General features: G+C 39.2%; 1 protein-coding gene across 46 annotated transcripts in view; it reads right to left on the bottom strand.

The window, feature by feature from the left end:
• The window catches only part of atp2b2 (ATPase plasma membrane Ca2+ transporting 2), a 170,771-nt gene that overhangs the window by 50,295 nt on the left and 95,187 nt on the right, over positions 1-25,289 (bottom strand). For 14 of the 46 annotated variants that reach the window (XR_012386798.1, XR_012386795.1, XR_012386796.1 and 11 more), the window contains 8 exon segments: positions 16,871-17,128; positions 13,018-13,143; positions 12,798-12,923; positions 12,337-12,369; positions 7,623-7,715; positions 2,967-3,008; positions 1,442-1,606; positions 967-1,181 (listed from right to left, as the gene is read on the bottom strand). Coding sequence is in view for 37 of the 46 variants with exons in the window: in NM_001123238.1 (NP_001116710.1) it covers positions 967-1,181; positions 1,442-1,606; positions 2,967-3,008; positions 7,623-7,715; positions 12,337-12,369; positions 12,798-12,923; positions 13,018-13,143; positions 16,871-17,128 (1,058 nt within the window). In the remaining 9 variants the exon portion in view is untranslated. 46 annotated transcript variants of the gene reach the window in all.

The raw sequence follows: 25,289 nt of genomic DNA on the forward strand, positions 1-25,289 counted from the left end.
AATTGCAGTATGAAAGCAAACGATCCGAGCGCGGTTATATCACAGTGTTTTATGGATATGTAATAGGCTTACTGCTATATGAAGAGAGAATTATGAGTAGGGCGGGAAGTTTCGCGAGTCTCCGGATGCCCGCAAACGAGTGATGATCTCCCGGTAATCTCGCATCTCTCTCCCAGTCCTCAAATAGGCATCGTCGCGCACCCTTCTCACCCCTCCCCACCGCATCTCTGCTCAGACCCGTCACCCGCGCGCACCCTGTCAATCACCACCAAACCACCACCTCTCCTGACAGCTGAGCGGGACTCTGCAAAATAAACCCTGACACTCTGACCAATGTAAGGAGAGTTTACTCACACGTGACTTGTTTTAGCTCTATTGGTCCGATTAGAAACTTTGCAGTGTGAAAGCGAACCGCTCCAAGAGCAAAGAGCAACAATGTAACAATTGTAATCTCTGTTTCGGAACAACTGAATCGATTCACAGGTGTGAAAGCACCCTAAGTCTAAATAACAGAGGTGCACTGTAAAAAGCTTCCCTAGTTTCCCGAGTGTTTTGTGTTTATTTTTTGGTGGTGAATTGCAGGATGTTGATCTCCGCTCGGTCCAGATTTGATGTTGAATATTCTACTGTTTAACAAAGTGACTTTAATTGACATTTTAGTAGTTTGAAATAATAATATAATGTGTAAGAAATAAAATGTAGAGAAACAAGTGTGTAAAATAACTGACAATGTGCTGCAGATTATTACAATGCTTCTGTAGCGTAATATACAACACCAACACACACAATACAGCTCTGCACACTATTACACACGACAATAAAAGTCACTTTTTACAACATTTCAAGCTTAAAAGTTGTTGTTAAACCATGAATAAAAGGGGAAAAATCGAAAACAAAACATCACAAGATAGGGAAAACGGCTAATTTCGGGATAGTTTTCTCCAGTGTTGATGTGTACAGGCATACCTTGACAGAGTAGGCCAGAGAGATGGTGACAGCGAGCGGCAGGCCTTCAGGAACCGCCACCACCAGCACTGTAACACCGATGATGAAGAACTTGACGAAGTACTGGATGTAGATCGGCGTGCACTCGGTCAGCCACGGCCTCTTCTGACGCACAAAGGTATCGATAGCAAAGTAAAGCACCAGGATGATGACGGTAATGGCGGACATCACCAGCCCTGAGGAGCAGATCACACACACACACACACACACACACACAGCGCATTAGTGCTGCACTGCTGGGTTATTACCAGACAGAAATTAATCATAATTTTTTTTAAATAGTCTACACTGGCAGAAGCCCTCACTGGTCATGTGTTTAATAACATTAAATGTTAGCTTTTCAACTTGATAAGAATACGAGAATAAGCAACATGTGTTGATCAGGACACCAGCTCCACTCATTTTGAGGCAGGAGAAACCCTGAAACCAGCAGCACCTGCTTTGCCGATCTGGACAGCCAGCTTGGTCAGTTTCCCCTGCAGGACGGACTTCTCTTTCTTGGAGACGCTGGTTTTCTTCTTCTCCTTCTCTTCTGTTTCTCCGCCCTCTGCGCTCTTCAAGGGCTGCATCTCCATTGCTGCGGCTCCGTCCTGTTTCTTCACTGCAATCACCAGTAAACACACACACACTGGTTAGGGGACGTCAGCATGATCTCACCCTATAGCTAATGCTGGACCGAGACTGACGAGTCGATCTCTAAATTAACCACACTTTCCACAGCACTTTTGTAGGTTTGATCATCATCATCATCATCATCATCACTTTTTGACAATTAAACATTTCCTCTGCTACACTGTAAAAAAACAGACATTTTTTCAGACATTTTTGAGGTGTTTTTCCTCCTCAAACGTCTCCTGCGTGTATCGCTAGTTTCTTCCACATCTCCTCCAAAGCCTTCTGTTGTGTTTCGATGTGAAATTTGACTGCTGTATCTGTGAAATAACTCAAATCATTCAGCGTAGTGATATGGAGATGTTATGCGCTCAAAACCTGCCGGATCTACTTTAGCTGTGCGTTTATCTGAGAATAACCAAACAGCTTAGAGCAGGAGTTCTCAATCTCGGTCCTGGAGGTCCGGTGTCCCTGCTGAAAAATCCAGCTTAAACCAGCCTAGGCTGGTTGGCTGGTTTTAGCTGGTTGACCAGGCTGGTTTTAGAGGGGTTTTGGCCATTTCCAGGCTGGTTTCCAGCTATTTCCAGCCTGGTCTTAGCTGGTCAGGCTGGAAAATGACCAGCTTAAACTAGCTTGACCAGCCTGGTTTAAGCTGGACATAGCTGGTTTTGGCTGGGCTCCCAGCCTGGCTAGGCTGCTCAAGCTGGTTTTAGCTGGTCATCTCCCAGCCTGACCAGCTAAGACCAGGATGGAAATGGCTGGAAACCAGCCTGGAAGTGGTCAAAACCCCTCTAAAACCAGCCTGGTCGACTAGCTAAAACCAGCCAACCAGCCTAGGCTGGTTTAAGCTGCATTTTTCAGTAGGGGTCGTGCAGATTTTAGCTCCAATCCAATCACACACACCTGGGCTAGCTAATCAAGCTCTTATTAGGCTTTCAACATCCATGCAGGTGTGTTGAGGCAAGCTGGAGCTCAAATCTGCAGGACACCGGACCTCCAGAACTGAGTTTGAGAACCCCTGCCTTAGAATGGCCGTCAGCCAATCAAAATCAAGCAAGACCTAATAAAACATGTCATTTGTGGGGGGAAAAAACCTAATTTCCTGTTAATTTCCTCCATAATATTTTCCGATTGACACGAAGCAGAAATAAGGTTCTGCGAACTCCCTAAGAACTCTAAGTGACGGATGGACATCTTCATTAGAATGATTGGAGAGTTGGACAAAGACCCTGACACGCACACATGAGAAGCAGAACACGCAGACAGACGAGCGAGCGGACATCTCAACCGCACAGAGGAATCAAATCATGGCGAGCGCTCAAACCAGCGGTAAAGTGAAAGCAGGTTACCTTTGGTCTGGTTGTTCTCCATATTTCCATCCTGCATTTTACCTAAGATGAAGGCATCCACAGACACGGGACAAAAATAACAGAAAGCAGACGATAAAACATTCATCACGTGGACATTACAGTGAAATCAAATCAAAAGAGGAAGACAGAGAATGAGTCATTTATCAACATCATTGTGAGTCACGTACATAACACAGAGCTGTTTCAGAATGAAGGGTTGGGTCGTTTAGACAGTACATGTGGATCTTCTGTCTCCATCTTTACGCAGAGTATAAGCATTACGTGTGCTTTGTGTGTTTGCATGTTGGGACGCCATGGAATATCTCACGTGTAAATAACAAATCCTGCGTTTTTCGTGTTCGTGTATGGGTTGTTGACGTAATGGAAGCAGAATATTACGCTTGTCAGCTACCCATGTACACACTGCAGAAAGACTTTCTTACTTAGGAAATGCTTCTCTGACTTGTTTTCAGAAATAATACCTCAAAATTATGTGAGTTTTTCCTCAAAACAAGCTAAATAATCAGCCAGTGGTGTAAGCTAAATCCGTGTTTCTCAACTGGTGGGTCGTGACTCAAAAGTGGGTCGCGGGAACATTTTGAGTGGGTCGCGGAGTGTGTAGACAAAAATACAACAAAAGTTTAATTTCTAACTCGTTTTGACTTTTATTTTGAAATGCGTGCACGACCACCCTACCGTTTTACATGTGAAATTTCATTTAATTATAGCAACAAATAATGCAAAGCGCAAGTACGACCCGGAATGTTTAAAGTATGGATTTACATATATTGACGACAAAAAAAGACTTAAAGCCTCCGCGTGTCATAAAAGGTGCTTTCACAAAAGAGCAAGAAACTTAAATTAAAACGACATTTAGAAACCAGACAACATGTTTTATCAACTGTTCAGTTTAGTTCATGGTAACTGAACCTTTCCTTACCCTAACCACTGTTTACAGTATTTGTCATTTTCACTTTGTAATATTTCTATAATTTCATATATTTCGTTAAATGACAGCAATAAAATATTGTTATTGTTATATTGTCAATTTTAAGGTCAAATTTATTAGCCCCTTAAGCTAATTGTTTTTCAGACTGTCTACAGAACAAACCATCGTTATACAATGCCTTGCCTTATTACCATAGCCTGTTTAGTTAACCTAATTAACCTCGTTAAGCCTTTCACACACACACATACGCGCACACGCACACACACACGCACGCACGCACACATGCACGCACACACACACACACACACACACAGTCAAATAGCTATTAACTTTTTTTTTTTAGGTGGGGCCAGTGAAAATTTTGGCCGGGCAAGTAAAATCAGAACCACTGGCCTGATCGGGCCAGTAGAAAAAATCCTTAGCGTTGAACCCTGTGCGTGCGGGTCTATAAAGGTGTGTTAAGGCGCATTATTGATCCGCTGCTATTTTGAGGAACTGAAACAGACCACGGCATTGACCAACTAAAAGCTGCTCTAGAGTCCAGCACAGATTGCGTTAGTTTTGTGCCTATGCAGGTCTAAATGCTGAATACACACAGGATGTTCAGCAATACACAAATAACTTTATGAAAATAAATTAGCATTAAAATGTTATAAAAATTATTATTTACTACATAAATATATTAAAAAAAACACTGTCTTCATGCCCTCTTCATGCCTAGGTAGCTTTATTCAGTTTAGTCATGACAGTTAGCATTTTTATTATAATGTTATTAATATTAGCAGTATTATTGATTATATGCAGATTTATATTTGCTTTAATAAACACAAGTGTAGATGTGTCCAGCTGTGGGGTTTTGGAGACGTCTGCATCAGCATATGGGGCATTAGAACAGGACGTGTGTTTGGATATAACCCTGTTTTCTGACCACGCTTCATTATTATTGATCATTTATTGATGGGGATTTGAACTGAATTTAGCAATAGTTTTGAAGCAAATATTTGCGCTTAACAAGGGAAATTAAATATGTGGGCTAATGGAGCTTCCACCGTTTCCCCACTCCACTAAAGTAAAGGAGTAAAGTAAAGGAGAAAAGTAAAGAGGCTGAATGGAGGAGGCTCGTTCTTTATCCTCGCGCTGCAGATGCTCTGTTTAACTGTTTTCTCGCCAGTGAAGCGTTCAGTTTTTACACTTACAAAGCCCGTCGTGTAAATAGCAAATGCGCCATGGAGCGACGCAACTGACTCTTAAAGGGAATGAGAGACGAGACTCTGATTGGTTTAATGCAGGTTATGCTCAAAACACACCCAGAACTCATTAAGAGAATAAGCACAACCCTGTTAGACCATGCGCTGAGACGCAAAGCAGATTTTACTGTCCTTAAATTAGCAAAAGTCAATTCAGACATCCCCTTAATGCTTCTGCGCTAGTCTTTGCACCTCGATTGTTAAAACCGAGCTCTAAGTAAGAAAGGCATTTCTGCAGTGCAGTGGGCTGGTCATAGAGGAGGAATTGGGACGTGTTCATTCAGATATTCCATGGAGGAGGAATGGAGGGGAAACACAATGAAAACAGCAGGACTCAACAGGACATGCAGGAGAACATGCAGATCCACCGAGGAGAGCAGTCAGAGAAGATAAAGAAGAGGAGATGAAGAGAAAAACAGCAGAACTCTAAACCTCGTCAGACTGATGCATGAATATCCTCACAGCGTGACCAGAATCCGACACTCCTGCTGAACATCCAGCATTGTGGGTCAGCAGGAAGATTATTTTATTTTGTGTGGGTTTTAAGCACACTGCAAAAAATGCTTTTCTTATGATTTGAGTTTTTGTTTGGTTTCCACTCCAAAAATTTAAATGAAGCATTTTTTAGACAAGTAAAAAATATGAAATAAGAAAAACAAAATAAGAAAAAAAATTATATATATATATATATATATATATATATATATATATATATATATATATATATATATATATATATATATATATATATATATATATATATATATATATATATTAATTGTAAGATTATTTAACTTAAGCCATTGGCAGAATATTTAGCTTGTTTTAATAAAAAACTTTATTATGACTCATTATTTCTGAAAACAATACCATATTTTTGCTCGTCTAGAAAATGCTTCCTGATTTTACAATAAGTAGATATTTGGACTAAAAACAAGACAAAAAAAAGTAAGAAAAGCTTTTTTTGTGTGTGTAGGGCTGTGGGATATTGGGAAAAACTGGCTCTGCGATATTTCATTTTTAATCATAATCAGTGTTAGGCACAGTTACTGTAGAAAGTAATGCATTACAATATTGAGTTAATCCGCAAAACAGTAACTAGTTGCATTACTTCATTACTTTTTATGGTAAGTAATGCGTTGAGTTTTTTTTTTTTTTTTGCTGAGGCTTGATCTCTTTTCAGAACTTGCAGGGGTTTCTTCTTCTTTTTTTTAATAGAAGAGCTCTGCAATGAACAACACACTCTGTAACCTTCATTTACCTTTTAACCAGTTAAACTCTGCTGCTATTTTGGGATTTCCGCTTGGATTTTGCCGACCCAAATTTAAAAGCTTCCCAAATCCACATGCAGAGGTGTAAATGCAAAAAAAAAAAGGGTAAAATTTTAAAGAAAACCCTTTGAATTTTCATAAAACACTATTGAAAGTGTTTAAAATATCTGTATTTGTCATCTGTGTTATAATAAATACCTAAATAAAGAAGCGCTTTTTGTATTTCTTTTTTATTAACTCAAATTTGAAGGTGTATCTTTTAGGTTGTGTGTGGTCTAGCGTGCTGTAATTAATTTCGCTGGTTCCTGCACATGTCTGTAATCATAGGAAAAAAGAAAAATGTCTCCACCATAATCTATGCAGAAGTTATTGTGTTCCAACTGATGAGAGGTGCTGTACAAGCCACAGGGAGCGATCATTGCTTTCATATTTCACTATTCTTTTGTTTGATCAAACATAATTCACTGTGTTTGGACCACATCAGACATATAAAAGGATTACTTATGCACATCACCTCAAAAACAGAGGAGAATGGCCCTGAAGCACACAGCATAAGGTAAGAGATGACAGCTGTCTGTGCTATCTGGGGCTGCTTATTGATCATGAATGTATTGTTTTCACTTCTGCGCCATGGAAACACCGCGATTCATTCGGCAACTGTTTGATATGTGAATATAATTCAGTAAAAAGAATACTAGAACCGTATGAGCACCAGCAAGAGCTTTCATTTGAGCTATAACTTGTACATGTGTCATATGAAAAATATAAAGATTAACCAATGTTCAATACCCAGCTCGGGTCTCCAAAATACTGTGTTTTTAAGTGTAAATAACTTTTGTACAGTAGAATAAAAACCAAAGTGATGCATATGACCATAAAATATAGATTCTACACTTTCAAACGAAACCACTTACGGGGGTCTGGTGCAATGCTAGCCCTTTAAATCTTAAAGCGAAAGTCGATGACGTCACAGACCCGGTACTGGGTCCGCGGAGTTTAACTGGTTAAAGTTCCAATCATATGCCTGTTAAATATATAACATAAATGAAAAGATAAACCAAACACAAAAAGGTAGAAGAGTGAGGAGAGGAGAACAGGAGTCAGCGACTGGAGTGGACATGCACTGAATCACAGCAGAAGAAGAGAAAGAAGAAGAAGAGAAAGGACAGCGGAGATCTGCTCAACCTACCATTGACTAGGCTGGTATTAGCAGGTGTATTTGCGCTTGCCGCACCATCGGTAGCTATAGTTGCGATGGGGTGTGAGGAGGGATGGGAGCAGTCTAGCCGTAACAATGAACAAAAGTAGCATGGTTATTGGCTCAACATACCGCTGTCAACTCATACAGCACTTCACATGACGAAAAAAAACACCGCAACGTAAGACAGATCACAGACGAAACAAAGTGGAAGCACAAAAGAAACGACACCATGATCAATGGCACAGATATCTCTAGCACTGATGGAGGTCTCTGGATTATACACTAGAAAACACAACCAGTTTCTGCTGCTACTGATTAAAGCGATGGTTCAGCAGCACAAAAGGAAAATACTGTCATTATTTACTGCAAAACGTAAAACCACAAGAGTTATAGATCTTCAGAAGACATGTTGTGTTCAAATCTGACCTCACATCAAATATCTATTCACCTCAAAGTCAATCATCAACAGAGTAAATTAAGGATCAATGGACTCGAGTCTTGCAGGACTCCCAGAGCTCATCAAGATTCTTTGGATTCATGTTCAATGCCTCCTCCTTCATCTTACCCCAGACAAACTCAATAATATTAATTTCTGGTGACTGGGCCTGCCAATCCTGAAGTTAATAGCATGAGTTGTGTCAAATTAAATTGTTACCAATAAATGTGTTTACACATATCTTCATTAGCTTTTCTCATCAAGAACCCTAGTCAGTAACACTTTATAATTTCTGCACACTACAAATCATCCATTAAGCATTAGCTTATATTTGATTCATTATTGAAAGTAAATAGCTAACTATTATTAATTCATTATTATTTGTTAAACATTAACTCTACATTTATAAATGTAAGTACGCAGTTTATAAAAGGTTTTTTTTACTCATAAGCACTTGTGTAATGTGCATTATGATTGTGTTTGCATGCTTTGCTTAGGATTTTGTTTTCCATTACTAAATTAGGTATTTTTACAAGCCAGTTGTATTTAAGAGTAGTTGGTGGTTTAAATAGCAGGAGTGTGAAAATACAACATAGTTTAATAAAACAACAATATAATAATTTAACAATATAGCAATACTCATTTCAACGTTATTTAGCAGCGTTTAAACTACAGACATGCTAATTTAAATAAGACAGCAAACACTTATTTTTCACTTGATTAACAGTTTCATTTGTGTATTTAGACTTTTTTTTGATCAGATTTCCTAGTTTCCTAGTTTAATTGTCATTTATACTAGAGATGCGCGGATGGCGGTTACAGCCGCGGAATCCGCGGATAAACCGCGGATCGGGCGGATGACGTGACGGAAAATTTAATTTTAATTAAATTCGGGCAGGTGGTGGGCGGTTGTACTGTTTTTGTACACATAGCTGGCGCACCAACGAAAAAGCCTAGGACTGACTTCACAGAATGAGAGGAGGAATCGGATACACTAATTCTGGATGAAGTACAGAAGTATTACTTTACAAACTTCCGTATAGACGGATCAGCAGAGGAAAATCTACTTTCCTTTTAGGAGAAACAAGGCAGTCATTCCCACGTCTACAGCACCTTGCCAAGAGAATTCTATGCATTCCAGCAACAAGTGCTGCGAGCGAGCGCTCCATCAGCGCAGCAGGGCGCATTAGAGGCCAGGCGCTCTCGTCTGAATGTTGAAATTATGTCAAAATGCGTTTTCTATTAGGCTACAATAATTGTAAAAAAATTGTACAGTACAGTGCGTTTAATTTAGGCTATTTATTTATTTTTGTCCCTGTGCGCCAATTGGAGACGGAGTTCACTGCTGATATTCTGAGAGCTTTATAGGGTGCTTCTCATTTCTTATTTGTGTATCTTCGTTTCCTTCCCTTGCTTTCTTTCCTCGTCTTTCCACACCTATAGGATGCGAGGGAAGGACGCAAGAAAAAAACTCAAGGACCGAGGAATCGAATCAAGTGAAACGACACGTCCTCGTATTGTTCAGCGTCACTTCAAAGCGTCAATTAATGCTGGATTTGACTTGCACGTTTGGATTAACTGCATGTCATTAAAGTCATTCTCTATTTTTTAATAATCAATAAAGAAACATTCATTTAATAATAAAAAGGAATAAGCCATTCAAATAAAGAGCTCAGTCAGCAGATGGCGGGCGGGTGCGGTTTTAAAATTTGGTCGAAAATGTTCGTGCGGATGGATGGCGGACGGATGATGAGTTTTGTGATGTGGTTGCGGATGAAATAATAGCCCATCCGCGCATCTCTAATTGATACGAGATCTATAAAGCATAAATAGGGCTCACTTTAGATTAGGTCACAAAACTGGTAAAGTTGTGTTAATAAAGCATTTATAAACTTACAGAGTAATTATTATTACAGGGTATATACACGAATCAGAGAGTGAAATTCAATTCCTTTTAAGAGCTTCTTTAAGACTCTTTCCATACATGGCCTTATACCCACTCATGGAAACACTGGCGAGATTTTAACTTACAGTATACTAAATATTAATGTAAGAAACAAATCCAAAACTAAAACATTATTCATATACTTAATAAAAATCACTTTACTTTGCTGGTCCATTTCAGTATAAGTCTGCTTAATATCTGTTGATACTGCTCATTCAACAGACATTTCACTGACTGATTATTTTGAGACTGATTATGTTAATAGATTTAAGTTACATTGCATCTACATGTCAACTAATTATAGGTTATAGGTTGATTATAAGTAGGCTGTTAGGTTGGGGTTGGGGTTGGTGTAAGTTGACATGTACTTGCTAAGTTTCTTATAGTCAGTCAAATGTCTGTTGAAGCAGCAGTATCAGCAGATATAATAATACATTTTAATAATAATAATACATTTTATCTACTGTATAATGCGCTTTTCTCAGTCCCAAAGCGCTAACAGGCATACAAGGCAAACAAAGCAGAACAATAAAAACAGTCAAAAAATAAAATAAAAGCAAAAGACTGCAATGAAATATGAATGATTCAATACAATTGGATGATAAAATAACATAAATAATCAATCTAAGTTTAAAGCAACGGTAAAAAGGTGAGTCTTAAGAAGTTTCTTAAAACAATCCAGAAAAACAGCATTCCTGATGCTGGTGGGTAGGCTTTTCCATAACTTAGGGGCGGTCTACGAAAATATTAAGCAGACAGTCTACTAATACTCATATGAACCATCAAAATAAAGCATAACCTAAAAATCGATTACATCTAGCTCATTCAGCAGGTTGATGCTTATAGAACTGCAGAAATAACGGTGTTACTTTGCTTATGGCGATAAGCAAACCAATATGATGTCAAATCTAGCAAGATTTTGTTGATTTCATAAACTACACAGCATCCTGATATTCACAGAATGCAGTAAACTTTAGCATACAACCATACATTGCATGATCATACACAATATAACACCTTGCAAAAGAGCATTTCAGACATTTTAATACTTTTTAAGAGCCTTAAATTTCAAGAAAGTCTTAAAATATGCTAATTAGGCACATTACACAAGTGCTTATAAGTCAAGAACAGAGCATTTGTAGCTGTATTTATAAACTGCTTACTAATGTCTTATACCAGGGGTCTCAAACTCGCGGCCCGCGGGCCATTTGCGGCCCTCAGTGCAATATTTTGTGGCCCGCGCCGACCGCTGTACACTGACAGAATCAGCGGAGCGGGGAGAGAGAGCGCTCCCCGCTCCGCTGATTCCATCCGTACACAGCGGTCACTGGCATTCCCCGCCCGCCGTGTAAACAAAGGGGCGGGGATGCCGGTGACGTCACCACGCACCCCGCCCCTTTGTTAGACGCTGTGACGGGTGGGAAGTGTTACCAGGAGGGAACTCGCGCCGGCCAGAACCAAGGTAAGCTGTTCCCACCCCTGCCTGCCACTTAGCTACCTATCTGCAGCCTGCCACCTACCTAGCTACAGCCTGCATCTTATATATATTATAGGTAGATACAGACTGGTACAGACTTGAGTTCCCCCAAGCCATACTGAGGGTCTCAACTGCTTCCGCTCTAAAGCCAAATGTGGTTCAGATTTGTGAGAAGAAGCGCTGTCAAGTCTCTGGCAGCAAGGAGTAGGCAAAAGATGCCATGTTCAGAAGAACTGTTCATAATCTTCACTCAATGTTCTATTAATGTTCAGGACACTTCATGTTCAGAAGAAATAATTAAAACTGTTAATAATGACATTTGAGGACTTTTTTTTGTGAAATCCCTTATGCGGCCCAGCCTCACCCAGACTTTGCCTCCTGCGGCCCCCAGGTAAATTGAGTTTGAGACCCCTGTCTTATACTATAGAGCGAATGCTTAACAACTGATGCAGAAGTCAAAGACTATCACGACATCTAAGGCATGAATAAAATGATGACAGAACTTCCCCATCGGGCTGAACCAGCGCTTTAAGCAAACATGAACAGGTGATTAAAAATAAAGAGAAAACAACTAAAACAATCGCATGCTTTGAAATCAAACCCAAGTGCTTGAATCACAACAGTCTAGGATTAAAGTAGGAAACCGCCAGCGTTGAGCGCCGTACATCACCACCTGCCCATCGTCATTCATCAAATGCTTAAAAAAAAGAGCTGCTGCTTCTTTTTAAGTCAGAGATCAGGGTTACTGAAGCAGGGTTCGGGAGGGACGGAGGGAGGGAGGGTTTAGTGGGTAATAGATGAGCGTTACTGCGGTAAGTCTCCGGCACAGAGAGGCATACTATACCTGGCAGCGGATGGCCATCCTCTAGAGCCTGACCTGCGATGGTTTCAGAATAACAAACACATCAGGCCTCCAAAGCCCAGCACAAACACAGTCTCCAATAGGGTATATGCACAGCTAGTGTTTGACCCCTACCGGTAAACGTCTGGTGAACGGCTAATCAGTGATTAGAAAAGAGTTTTACAACTATTATGTGAAGGAATGTGTTGAAAAAAACCTCTCCATTAAACAGAACATACAGCACCTTTACCATTTAACAGGAGGGCTAACAGTTCTGACTTGAGCTGTCGGTGATGTCTAGGTGTAGATGTTCAGTGAGGGGTATTAGTGTATTATCATAATGACATTCTCCACCATAATCAAACCCCTCTCATGGGGTAATAGCTGTGTGAAACACTGAAGCGTCTGCATGTTGTGCTGTCGGTGTGTGTGTGTGACGTGACTCTTCAGCTTCAGTTACACACCTTTCTTCTCTTTTTTCTCCTCCTCTTCTCCTCCAGCGCCCAGCAAAGTGAAGATGATCCCAGACTGAGAGTTCACACCGACCGCAGTGACCACCATCCGACCCGAGCCCTCCATCACATGCGTGCCTGAGGATCCAGACATGGAGAATCAACGGTAAACACACACACACACACACACACACATGGAGTATGTATGTAGTGATGAGGAGCAGTGATTGACCAGAGAGCAGCATGGGGTCTTTATCTGCAGCTTTGCGCACGTGGTCTGATTCCCCCGTCAGAGAGCTCTCATCAATCTTCAGATCATTGCCTTGTATCAACACCCCGTCCGCCGGCAGCAGGTCACCTGAACACACACGTTCACAATTACTTCATTTATCTTAAAGGTCCTGTGACAAGCAAAATCAAGTGTTTTAGATGCTAGTATCAGTGTGTTAGTGTCTCCAAAAGAGTGACAACATTCACATTTAGAAGATATAAACCTGATTTAAACATATAGACTCTTTGTGTTCATCTTCAACACCTCCTTCTTCATCTTACTCCAAACATGCTCAATAATGTTGATTTCTGGTGACTGGGCTGGCCAATCCTGGAGCAGCTTGACCTTCTCTGCTTTCAGGAGCTTTGATGTGGAGGCTGAAGTATGAGCAGGAGCGCTATCCTGCTTGAGAATTGTCCCTCTCCTGTGGTTTGTAATGTAATGGGCAGCACAGATGTCTTGATACCTCAGGCTGTTGATGTTGATCTTCCACTCTGCAGATCTCTCCATGCTGAATGACCCCCAAACCATAATCTTTCCTTCACCAAACTTGACTGATTTCTGTGAGAATCTTTGCTCCATGGAACAGTGTAGTTCAATTTTCAGTTCAATGAGATCCATGACAAGACTTTTGTCAGGTAGTGCAGTATCTTACATGCTCCACCCCCTTCTTCTCTCTCACTGTCAGAGCTCAGAGAAAACAAAACACTATTGGCTGTTTTTTAAGGGGAGGAGCTACACAAAGTCTCTTCATGTTTTGGTTGAGCTTACGTCAAACATCAAATAAAGACACATTTCAAAGCACTTCACGGGACATTTAATACTGTACTGGAGTCATTTAATGCCATTAAATTTAGTTAGTTAGTTAGTTAGTTAGTTAGTTAGTTAGTTAGTTAGTTAGTTTAGTTAGTAAAACACATGTCAAAGCACTTCACGGGACCTTTAATACTGTACTTGAGTCATTTAATGCCATTAAATTTAATTAGTTAGTTAGTTAGTTAGTTAGTTAGTTAGTTAGTTAGTTAGTTAGTTAGTTAGTTAGTTAGTTAGTTAGTTAGTTAGTAAATAAAACACATTTCAAAGCACTTCACGGAATCATTTAATGCCATTAAATTTAGTTAGTTAGTTAGTTAGTTAGTTAGTTAGTTAGTTAGTTAGTTAGTTAGTTAGTTAGTTAGTTAGTTAGTTAGTTAGTTAGTTCATAATCCAGCAGCATACACAATGCAAAAAAAATCTTACACAAAAATCTTACACAATGCAAATCCCACACAGTAAAACAGACACTACATACACTAAACCAGGGGTCACCAATCCTGGTCCTGGAGGTCCGGTGTCCCTGCAGGGTTTAGCTCCATCTTGCCTCAACACACTTGCCTGGGTGTTTTGAGTACACCTAGTAAGATCTTGATTAGCTTGTTCAGGTGTGTTTGATTAGGGTTGGAGCTAAAATCTGCAGGACACCGGACCTCCGGGAACAAGTTTGGTGATCCCTGCACTAAACAATAAAAGATACAATCTAAAATAATATATATATATATATATATATATATATATATATATATATATATATATATATATATATATATATATAATACATAAACAAACACAAGACTAAAATATAATATAAAAATAATACAGAGGTCAAAATAAAATAAAACCCGTGACACATATGCCTAGCAGCTTATTTTACCAGTGTAAGGACAGAGTTAGTTTAGTGGAAAATCATGCAAAACAAGATGAAAATAACAAAGTTGTACTGATTCTGCTTAACATGCTGATGTAATGTTAGCCATCTAAGTAGATAACTTACTAAACAGGCACTCAAACAACTATTGAGGAGCATATTTGTCCTCTAATAATTGTACAATATACAGTTATTTCATCTATTAATGTTAGTATGCATCATTAATGAAAGCATTAAAAGTGACCTTTTGAACTCATGAGTCTTTCTTCAGCGTAATGTTAAATCTAGTGTTCAACAGGGTCAAAACTTCTGAAGACGGGCGGCCGCTCGGCGATGGAGCATATTTCACAATCTAATCTGCAAAGCTTTTCACAGAGACTCGATGGTGCTTCCAATAATCCCTCCAGTTTCTCCCAACAACAAGAATGGATCAATATTACCGTCTCCAAAGACTTCAAGCGCCAATCCTCTAAGATGGCACTCATCAAGCATTTCACAACAAAATATTTCCCGCTGAAAATCCACAGAATGAAAGGACTGCTGTATGCCAATAGAGCAACACTATACTGTGGGTGTTCCCCAGCGTTCAGTATTGGGTCCCTCTGTTGTTTTAAATATCAAAAGAATATATATTTAATTGGAGAAAATTTAGATTTAACTTTGCCAGTGCATCATTTCAACCCCCACGCATGTTCAGAAATAACGCTAAGCTAACCGTCAGTGTACTAGCGAAGAAGATGGAGCCCCTCTCGCAGCCTGCCAAGGGCTCTCACCCACAGGATCACTCCGTCACTGTCAGCACACACATTTTCTGCCTCCCACTTGTTCAGGAGATCCGAAATAACAACCGGAAGCTCTCTCAGCACTGCAGAGCCAGAGCAAATCTCCAGCTTAGAAAGTGTTGATCAGCTCGACCAGCCTTTAATGATCAAAACTAACGACACCGATCGGTCTTGCTTCATCACACATCAACAGATCAGATTATTATGGGTGAATCTTCTTCAATTACAAAATTAAAAACTTCCTCTATAAAAGTTACTATATTTAACATTTATATGCATGATTATGGACTATAAATTAATTTGAAAGGACAAAATTAAATGAATCTGTATATTGTAGATAATTACACTCACCGGCCACTTTATTAGGTACAGTATTTATCTCTAAGGTATTTTTCCAGTACCTTGTTGAGGCTACACCACTAAGGATTAAGGCAGTTCTGAAGGCAAAAGGGGATCCAACCCGGTACTAGTAAGTTGTACCTAATAAAGTGGCCGCTGAGTGTATATTGTGATAACTGGTCTGTATTTATTTATTTGGAAGGACAATTACTATTTAGTATAAATACATATTTATGTATTGTAGTTTTTCAATTAATATAAGCTCATAAAGCTACATGCAATATCCCAAGAATGAGCTCAGTAGTGTTTCAAATAAATTTAGATGCAGTTCTACAAGTCTGACAGCAAAAGATATTGATTTCATGACAAACATATTAATGAATAACTGCAATAATTGACACACAATGCAAATCTGTAGCACTCAGTCCTGAGAATCTAGAATCCCCAAGAGGTCTAGTATGAAACCCAAATGTGCAGTGTTTATTTTGTTAATTGTACATTGTTAATCCTATACATTGTTAATCCTAAAGTGAAGTTAATCCACTGAAGTTTGTTTAATCTCTCATAAAAACCTAACTGATCTATATCTTTCTTCTCCGGTGACTCTGATTGGTCGAAATATGCTTAGCCACGCCCTTCCAACTGGTTATTTGCTATAAGTGAAAGATGAGAGGCGGAGCTTATAAAATAAACTATGGCCTCTGTTCAGGTTCAGATGGAAATACTGAAATAAATGTCTGAAGCAACATTCACATGACTTTAAAGTCCACATTAAGAGGAAGCTGCAACTTTTTTTCCCATATTGTGACGCAGATCCATTAAAATCTATGTATGAAATGAGAAAACAGTGGGCGTGGCTTGTTTTTTGTACTGCGAGTTGGTCAGTGTGTTGAAGAAGGTTATTCACAGCAGACTGCATGCAAATGATCAAGCAGCTCGAGCTATTCCAATATAAAAATGTCCTTCAAACTAAAAATCAAAAGTCAAAAGCTTTGATGACGACACATACCATACTTGATTTGTGCAATATCTCCGACTAGTATATCGGCCACGGGCAGCTGGATGACCTGGCCTCCTCGCACCACCTGGAACTTCTGCTCCTGCTCGATGCGGCTCTGTAAACCCCTGAACTGCTTCTCTTTGCTCCAGTCGTTGAAGGCCGTGACCAGAACCACACACACCACTGACAGCAGGATCGCAGCTCCTTCGATCCAGCCGGCCTCCGACTCGCCCTCGTCCTCCGCACCCGCCTTCGCATCTCCACAGGCTGCAGAGTGACCAGCACAGAATTAACACACAATAACACACACTGGACAATTCTTTTCAATACTCATTTTGCAAATATTTCCCAAGTGCTGTTTAACACAGATTTATAAACACATTTTAACCATAAAACTTTAACTAATGTCTAATAATAACTCATCTATTTTGTCTTGGTCATGATGGCAGCATGTAATACCCAAACCAGGCTCATTATGGACATGTGCCCCTGTATACGTTGTTGGAGAGCACGAAATACGTCCTAGGAGATACACTTTTTTTGCAGTTTTATTTTTCACAAATCACAAAAATATGTCAGCCATATTAACATTATTTTAGTTTCACTGCTATTAACAAAGGAAGGGAAAAACCCATCATTTATCAGAGTTTGAGGTTGTATTTTGTAACCTACTAAGGGGTGTGAATTTGTTTATAATTTCCTGTAATATTATTAATATTAATAATATTAATAATAATAATAATAATAATAATAATAATAATAATAATAATAATGATGCATTCATTCATTCCTTCATTCATTTTCTTTTCGGCTTAGTCCAGTTAATAATCCAGGGTCGCCACAGCGGAATGAACCGCCAACTTATCCAGGTAAGTATAATTAATAATAATAATAATAATATAGTTAATAATAATAATATTAATTTTAATAATTATAATATTAGTAATAAAATTATATGCGTAAAAATAATACTAATAATAATATAGTTAATAAAAATAATAATTATAATATTAATAATATTAATACTAATAATAATATAGTTAATAATAATAATAATATTATTATTATAGTTAATAATATTAATAATAATAATATAGTTAATAATAATAATAATTTTAATATAAATATTAATAATAATAATAATAATAATATAGTTAATAATAACAATAATAATAATATTATAGTTAATAATATTAATAATCATAATAACAACAATAAGAATAATAATAATAATATAGTTTATAACAATAATATTAATTTTAATAATATTAATAGTAATAAAATAATATGCTTAAAAATAATACTAATAATAATATAGTTAATAATAATAATTATTATAATATAAATAATAATAATAATAATAATAATAATAATAATAATAATAATAATAATAATAATAATAATAATAATAATAATTTAGGCGATAAAGTGGCGCAGCAGGTGGAGCTTGAGGCTGTATTTTGTAACCTACTAAGGGAAGGTGTGAATTTGCGTATCATTTCTTGTGTCAATTAACAACAGAACTTTGTTTGTAATGTGAGAAAAATCACCAGAGGAAACCAACGTCATTTCTACTATACAACATCTTAAACTGAGACAGATGCATACAAATAAAGGCATGCTAATTTTCGCAATACAACAATAAAGACGTTTGATTTATGAGGACGCAGTTGATGACAACATAAATGCAGAATATTGCACGATCCTTCATAATAACTCTGACTGATGCACATTACACACTGATGCTGGATAAAGATTGATGGAGAACGATGACAAATTTCATATCTTCATAATAGTGTGATGTGCATTCTCCACACTAAGTAGGTGCTGTGATGAGTGTCAGTGATTTGGGAGGGTTTCCTCGGGGGTAAAGCGGCAGCAGCAGAGGCCAGTGCTGCTGCTCCAGATGTGCAGGACTAAATAACGGAGGCGTTCTGAATGAAGTTTGTTTGCTGCATTACTTCAGACACACTGAATGACACTATCACTGCTGAAAACATTATTCAGGAACACAAACACACACACTGTTCCTGGAACATCTTGCTCTCTCTGTAAGTCTTCAGCAAAGAGCAGTGCCGCTGTAAACTTAAATCAGATGTTTTCCCCTGGCCCTACAGTTACTGTTTATAATATTTCATAATAACAACACATTTTCCCAAAAGTAAAAACTATTGCATACTCTTGTAAATAAATATGTATTTAATAAAAAATATAAATGTAAGCTTTGAACCAATCTGTTTGAGCATTAATAGTAATAATAATAATAATAATAATAATAATAATAATAATAATAAAAGTAATAATAATAATAATAATAATAATAATAATAATAATTCATTCATTCATTCATTTTCTTTTCCGCTGAGTCAATATAATAATGTCCTTCCAGACGCAACCTATCTCTGGGAAAATAATGATAATAATAAAAATAATATGGTTATTAATAATAATAATAATATAAAAATTATAATAATAATAAAATTCATAATATTATTATTATTATTAATAATAATAATTATAAGAGTAATAAAAATTATAATATAATAATAAATAAAAATAATATAATAAATTATAATAATAATATAATATGGTTAATAATAATAAAAATAATAATAATAACATAGTTAACAATAACAATAATATTAATAATAATATAGTTATTAATAATAATAATAACAACAATAATATAGTTAAAATAATAATAATAATAATAACAATAATATAGTTAATAATAATAATTATTATTATGATTATTATTATTATTATTATAGTATTAATAATAATAATAATAATAATAATAATAATAATAATAATAATAAAGTTAATAATAAAGTCCCAGTAATGGGCCAGTGATGAAAGGGCATCCACTGAGTAAAACATGAGCTGGATAAGTTGGCAGTTCATTCCGCTGTGGCGACCCCAGATTAACAAAGGGACTAAGCCGACAAGAAAATGAATGAATGAACAATAATATAGTTAATAGTAATAAAAATAACAATAAAAATAACAATAATAATAATAATAATAACAATAATAATAATAATACACTTGGCTGTAAGTTCATGCAGATGTGATCTATAATGTGCACTGGGGAGAGAATCCATATATTTTAAGAACTATTCCTTTAAATGCTTCCACCCACTCATGAATACTCCATAACCCATGCAAGTGTGTGTGTGTGTGTGTGTGAGAGTGTTTCAGATGTCTATTTTTAGCGTCTGCAGTATAAAGGCACGGATGGCAGCGGTGCAGGGGCTCTGTGGATCTCTTCATTTGATTGAGCTTCATTCTGTGTGCTGAGAGTGTGTGTGTGTGTTTGTGTGAGACAGAGAGTGTGAGAGCTGTCCGTGGTGCTGAAGCACAGACAGAGGCGTTAGATAACAGCTCGTGACTACAGATCAGACACACCAGTACTGCAACACCGCTCACACACTCTGCTACATACTCTCTCTCTCTCTCTCTATCTCTCACTAACTCACTCACATACACACACACTCGTACATACATGCACACACTCTCTTACTATGCATTCTATGTACAGTGTACTATATGTCACTAGATCTCAGTGGGGCCAGCAGGGGGCGCTCAACCTGCAGTCTGTGTGAGTCCTAATTAAAGATCTGCGCGGGACTAAATTTAGAATCCTGCTCCCGCCCGCACCCGCCAGGTTTTAGCCCGAACCCGACCGCTCCCGCTTATATTAAGCACTTGAAGTCCCGCTGCCCGACCCGCCCCGTTTTCTATCCCCGATCCCGCTAAAGAGCGGGGGGAGAACAAAATCGAAAATCACCCAGTTATACAGTCCAGACAGCCTATAACAAGCTGTCTGTATAAACACACACACGCACAGCACCAAGCACACACACACAGACAAAGCTTTCTCTCATTCGCGCGCACGCGCCCTCTTACACACACTCATAAGCACCAAGCACAAACACAGGCAAAGCTCTCTATATCTCATTCGCGCGCACACACACACACATATATCTCTCATTCACGCGTGCGCACACATATACATACACACACACACACTGCAACAAACAAGCTAAACACAGCATCGCGCTATTTCATTTACACACATACATACGCGTGCTCACTCGGAAGTCGGGAGCGATATTGCTAGACAGCCCGCTCCCGTCCCAAATTAAACCCGTTACCGACCGCTCCCGTGATTTATACGGAAATTTATACCCGCGCCGTAGAAATCTGGTCGGGTCTCGCGGCGCCCGCGGGACAGCCGCGGGAATGCAGACCTCTAGTCCTAATGCCCCAGTATAGTGAAGGGGACTCTAATCTGCTCACTGAGGGCCGTCTTCTCTCCACTTCACCAATAGCTGGTGTGTGGTGAGCGCACTGGCGCCGTTATCCTGTGGTTGCCGTCTCATCATCCAAGTGGATGCTGCACACTGGTGGTGGTGCGGGGAGACCCCCCTCATTATTGTGAAGCACTTTGGGTGTACGGCCATACACAATAAATGTATTTATCGTATTGAATCATGAGAGAGGTGAATCGTTACATCCTTACACACCACATTACATTACATTTTGCACTGTTCGAATGTTGCTAGTCTGTGCTAAAAGGCTTTTGCTGTTTAAATAAGCATTAATTAAAACATCATTATTTCATAACTCTCATTAATTAATTGTGTTTTATGAGCTCTGCTGCATTAACAAAGCGAGTACATGAAATTAATTAGTCACAGGGCCGGATGAAGCAGGATTTGGTCAAACATATTTGCCTCAGCTTTAGCTTACAGTGTCTCTAACTACTTAAACACAAAACATTTACATTCATCCATTCATTCGTTTTCCTTCGGCTTAGGCCATGTCTACACTAATCCGGATGAATTTGAAAACGGAGTTTTTCTCTAAAAACGCTTCACGTCCACACTGTCGTTTCTATTCGTTTTCCAAAACTTTGTCATCCACACTGAAACGACTACCAATGCTTTCAACCTGTACTGCGCATGCGTGAAATGTAAGACGCTTCGTCACGCGTCATTTCCGCCTGACGTTTATTTTCTTTCCGGCTCTTTGAAACGTTGCGGCAAAATGTCACGGAAAATCACAGAGTTTTTTAAATGGACTGACAATGAAGTAGAGTTGCTGCTTCGAGTAACACATGAATACAGTCGCGTATCGCAAAATGCGGAGGTCGCCCTGCAGAGATCACTGACGGGGCCCCCTGATGTATTGGTGACGCGATCACAAATTAAGGAGCGATCACAAATTAAGGAGCGGGGAAGGCAGGCGGGGTGAAGCGACAACGCGGGGAAGCCTTCACAAACTGAGGAGCGATCACAAACCGAAAGCGGCGAGAGCGTCAAAGTAGCCAGAAGTCATTCATTTTCAATGAAAACCGGCGGCGAGAAACAGCGCACCGCGTCTTCTCCGGTGTGTGAGCGTCAAGGAGAGATCAAATCAAGTCAACTGTGAGCTACGATATGACGCGGTCCGGCGGCAAGCAATCAGAATAAAGCAGTCCACCGCTTGAGAGGTGTTCAGAGAAAACAGACCTGTGAACTTTGGTTCCGACCACAGTTGTTCCCAAGAGTTTGATTATTGCGGTTGCTGGATTTTCAACTATTGAAAATCGTGACGATGCGGGGCCCCCTAATCACGCGGGGCCCCCCCGCGGTGCGTGCCCTGCGGGCCCATCCGTTACGCCACTGCATGAATACAAAGTTGCAAAAGAGAGTGAAAATGTAGACTGGGAGACGTGCCAAAACAAATACGCCGATATACTGGACCGCTTTAAAGAACAGTATCCTGCTGATGACGCTGCTTACCCTCACAGTAAGGACGACATCACTAAAATCATAATCACAACGAAAATAAAGTAAACGAATTAGTAACATGAGTGTCACATGACAAAAAACGCGTCATCGTTTTCGAAAGACTCCGTTTTCACAGTCTACACTACGACACGAAAAAGGCGTTTTCAAATTTATCCACTTTGGAGAGCGTTTTCAAAAAGATACGTTTTTGTTTCCTAAAAACGCGTCTCAGTGTGGATGGAAGGGCAAAAACGGAGACAAAAATATTACTGTGGACATGGCCTTAGTCCCTTTATTCATCAGGGGTCGCAACAGCGGAATGAACCGCCAACTATTCCAGCATATATTTCATGCAGCGGATGCCATTCCAGCTGCAACCCATAACTGGGAAACAATCATACACACTCGTTCACACACACACTCATACACTATGGCCAGTTTAGTTCATCAATTCCCCTATAGCGCATGTGTTTGGACTGTGGGGGAAACCGAAGCACCCGGAGAAAGCCCACGCCAACACGGGGAGAACATGCAAACTCCACCCAAAACCATTTCATGTCACACAATTTCTGAAAACCTCTCCCTCAAATTGCAAACCTACTGCTGGATCATCTGTTGATCTGCATCACCAATACTGCAGAAGACCTACTGGAACCAGCATGGAGCTAAGATTCAGTCAAGTTTGGTGAAGGAAAAGATCATGGTTTGGGGTTACATTCAGTATGGAGAGATCTGCAGAGTGGATGATCAACATCAACAGCCTGAGGTATCAAGACATCTGTGCTGCCCATTACATTACAAACCACAGGAGAGGGACAATTCTCCAGCAGGATAGCGCTCCTTCTCATACTTCAGCCTCCACATCAAAGCTCCTGAAAGCAAAGAAGGTCAAGCTGCTCCAGGATTGGCCAGCCCAGTCACCAGACATCAACATTATTGAGCTGATGAAGGAGGAGGCGTTGAAGATGAACACAAAGACTCTTGATGAACTCTGAGAGTCCTGCTGAAGGCTTTCTTCGTCATTCCAGATGACTTCATTAATCAGTGATTTGAGTCAGTGCAGATGATCAACCAGAAGTCAAGTTAATATTTGCTGTTCCAAAAGAATAGGCGATTAGACTTTTGTCAAGTAGTGTGTGTGTGTTAGTGTGTGTGTGTGTCCAGGCATGCATGCGTGTATGTGTGTGTCCGGTGCAGGACACTCTCAGGTCTCTGGAGTTAATGAGGTGAACGCTGGAGGAATAACCTTTAGGTGAAGGCCATACATCAAAGCAGCCGGCCATAAAAGCTGCAATGAAGACAAAAGCATTAAAGCAGCATAAAGAAGCCGCGAGAATGCTGAGCAAGTGTTATCAATCACTATAATGCTCAGGGATTCAATTACTGCAGGGCTGGAGACGGCTCTTTTATTGGGGTGCGTTCAGTATGGATGTGAAGAAAAGAGCTGCTGAACTTCTGCAGGAGATCAGTGTTAGGAGACGGTAAACCAGGGACACTGCATCACATCACGGCAAGGGTGTGTCTCAATCTGCACACTTGTTCACTAGTCAGTGCACTGATCAGGGCAACATTTTCAGTCTGCATTGTTTTTTTTTTTATTGTTCTTCTCCTGTGGTTTGTAATGTAATGGGCAGCACAGATGTCTTGATGCCTCAGGCTATGGAATCAGTTTAGTCTCAAAAGAAATTCACGCAAAAGACACGATGTACACATGCGTAGCCAAATTCACGTGCATAAAATCAAATTCATATTTATTTATATTCACAAAAAATTTTCACGTGCACAAAATAAAAATACATTTTCATAAAATACGTTTCACAAATGCAAAACACCATTTGCAAATGTATAAGAGTGTACAAAACATTTTGAATGTTTTAAACTTGCGAGTTCATCCTGAATGAGAATGTGCAAATCCTCTTTCACGTACGACTCCCCCTGGATACGTGTGTGTGTATTTTTGAGACTTTCCTGCCAGAGGCAGAGTAACTCGTACCTTTCAGCCAATCAGATGAGAGCTGTAGTCAATGACACCAACTGTGCGCTTCAGCGGCCCACCTGTTCACAACTGACTATATTAAAATAAGAGAATTTCCAATTCAGTTTCTAATGACACTATCAAGTCTTTTTAAAGAAAACAGCTGCTTTATACTTTTTATTGTATTTTCATACAGGCTGTTGATGTTGATCATCCACTCTGCAGATCTCTCCATACTGAATGTAACCCCAAACCATGACTTCTCCTTCACCAAACTTGACTGATCTCTGTGTGAATCTTGGCTCCATGCTGTTTCCAGAAGGTCTTCTGCAGTATTGGTGATGATTGAGATGCAGATCAACAGATGAAAAATCCACCTTCTGACACTTTTCCAAATGTTCAACTAGAAGTCAAGTTATTATGTGTTGCTCTTACAACTGGGATCAACAACAAGACTTTTGTCACATAGTGTACATACATGCACAGACAAACATACACACACACACACACACACACACACACACACACACACACACACACACACACACACACACACATTTACACCTACACTCTCTCTTTCTGATACAACTACATACAGTACATGCACATACTACAACTATTACACAGTGCACATGTCACTCCGCTGCTAGTCCGTTTGCACTGGCTGCCAGTTGCT

Source organism: Danio rerio, chromosome 11 (genome assembly GCF_049306965.1).
Source record: "Danio rerio strain Tuebingen ecotype United States chromosome 11, GRCz12tu, whole genome shotgun sequence".
In the NCBI taxonomy this organism is placed as follows: domain Eukaryota; kingdom Metazoa; phylum Chordata; class Actinopteri; order Cypriniformes; family Danionidae; genus Danio; species Danio rerio.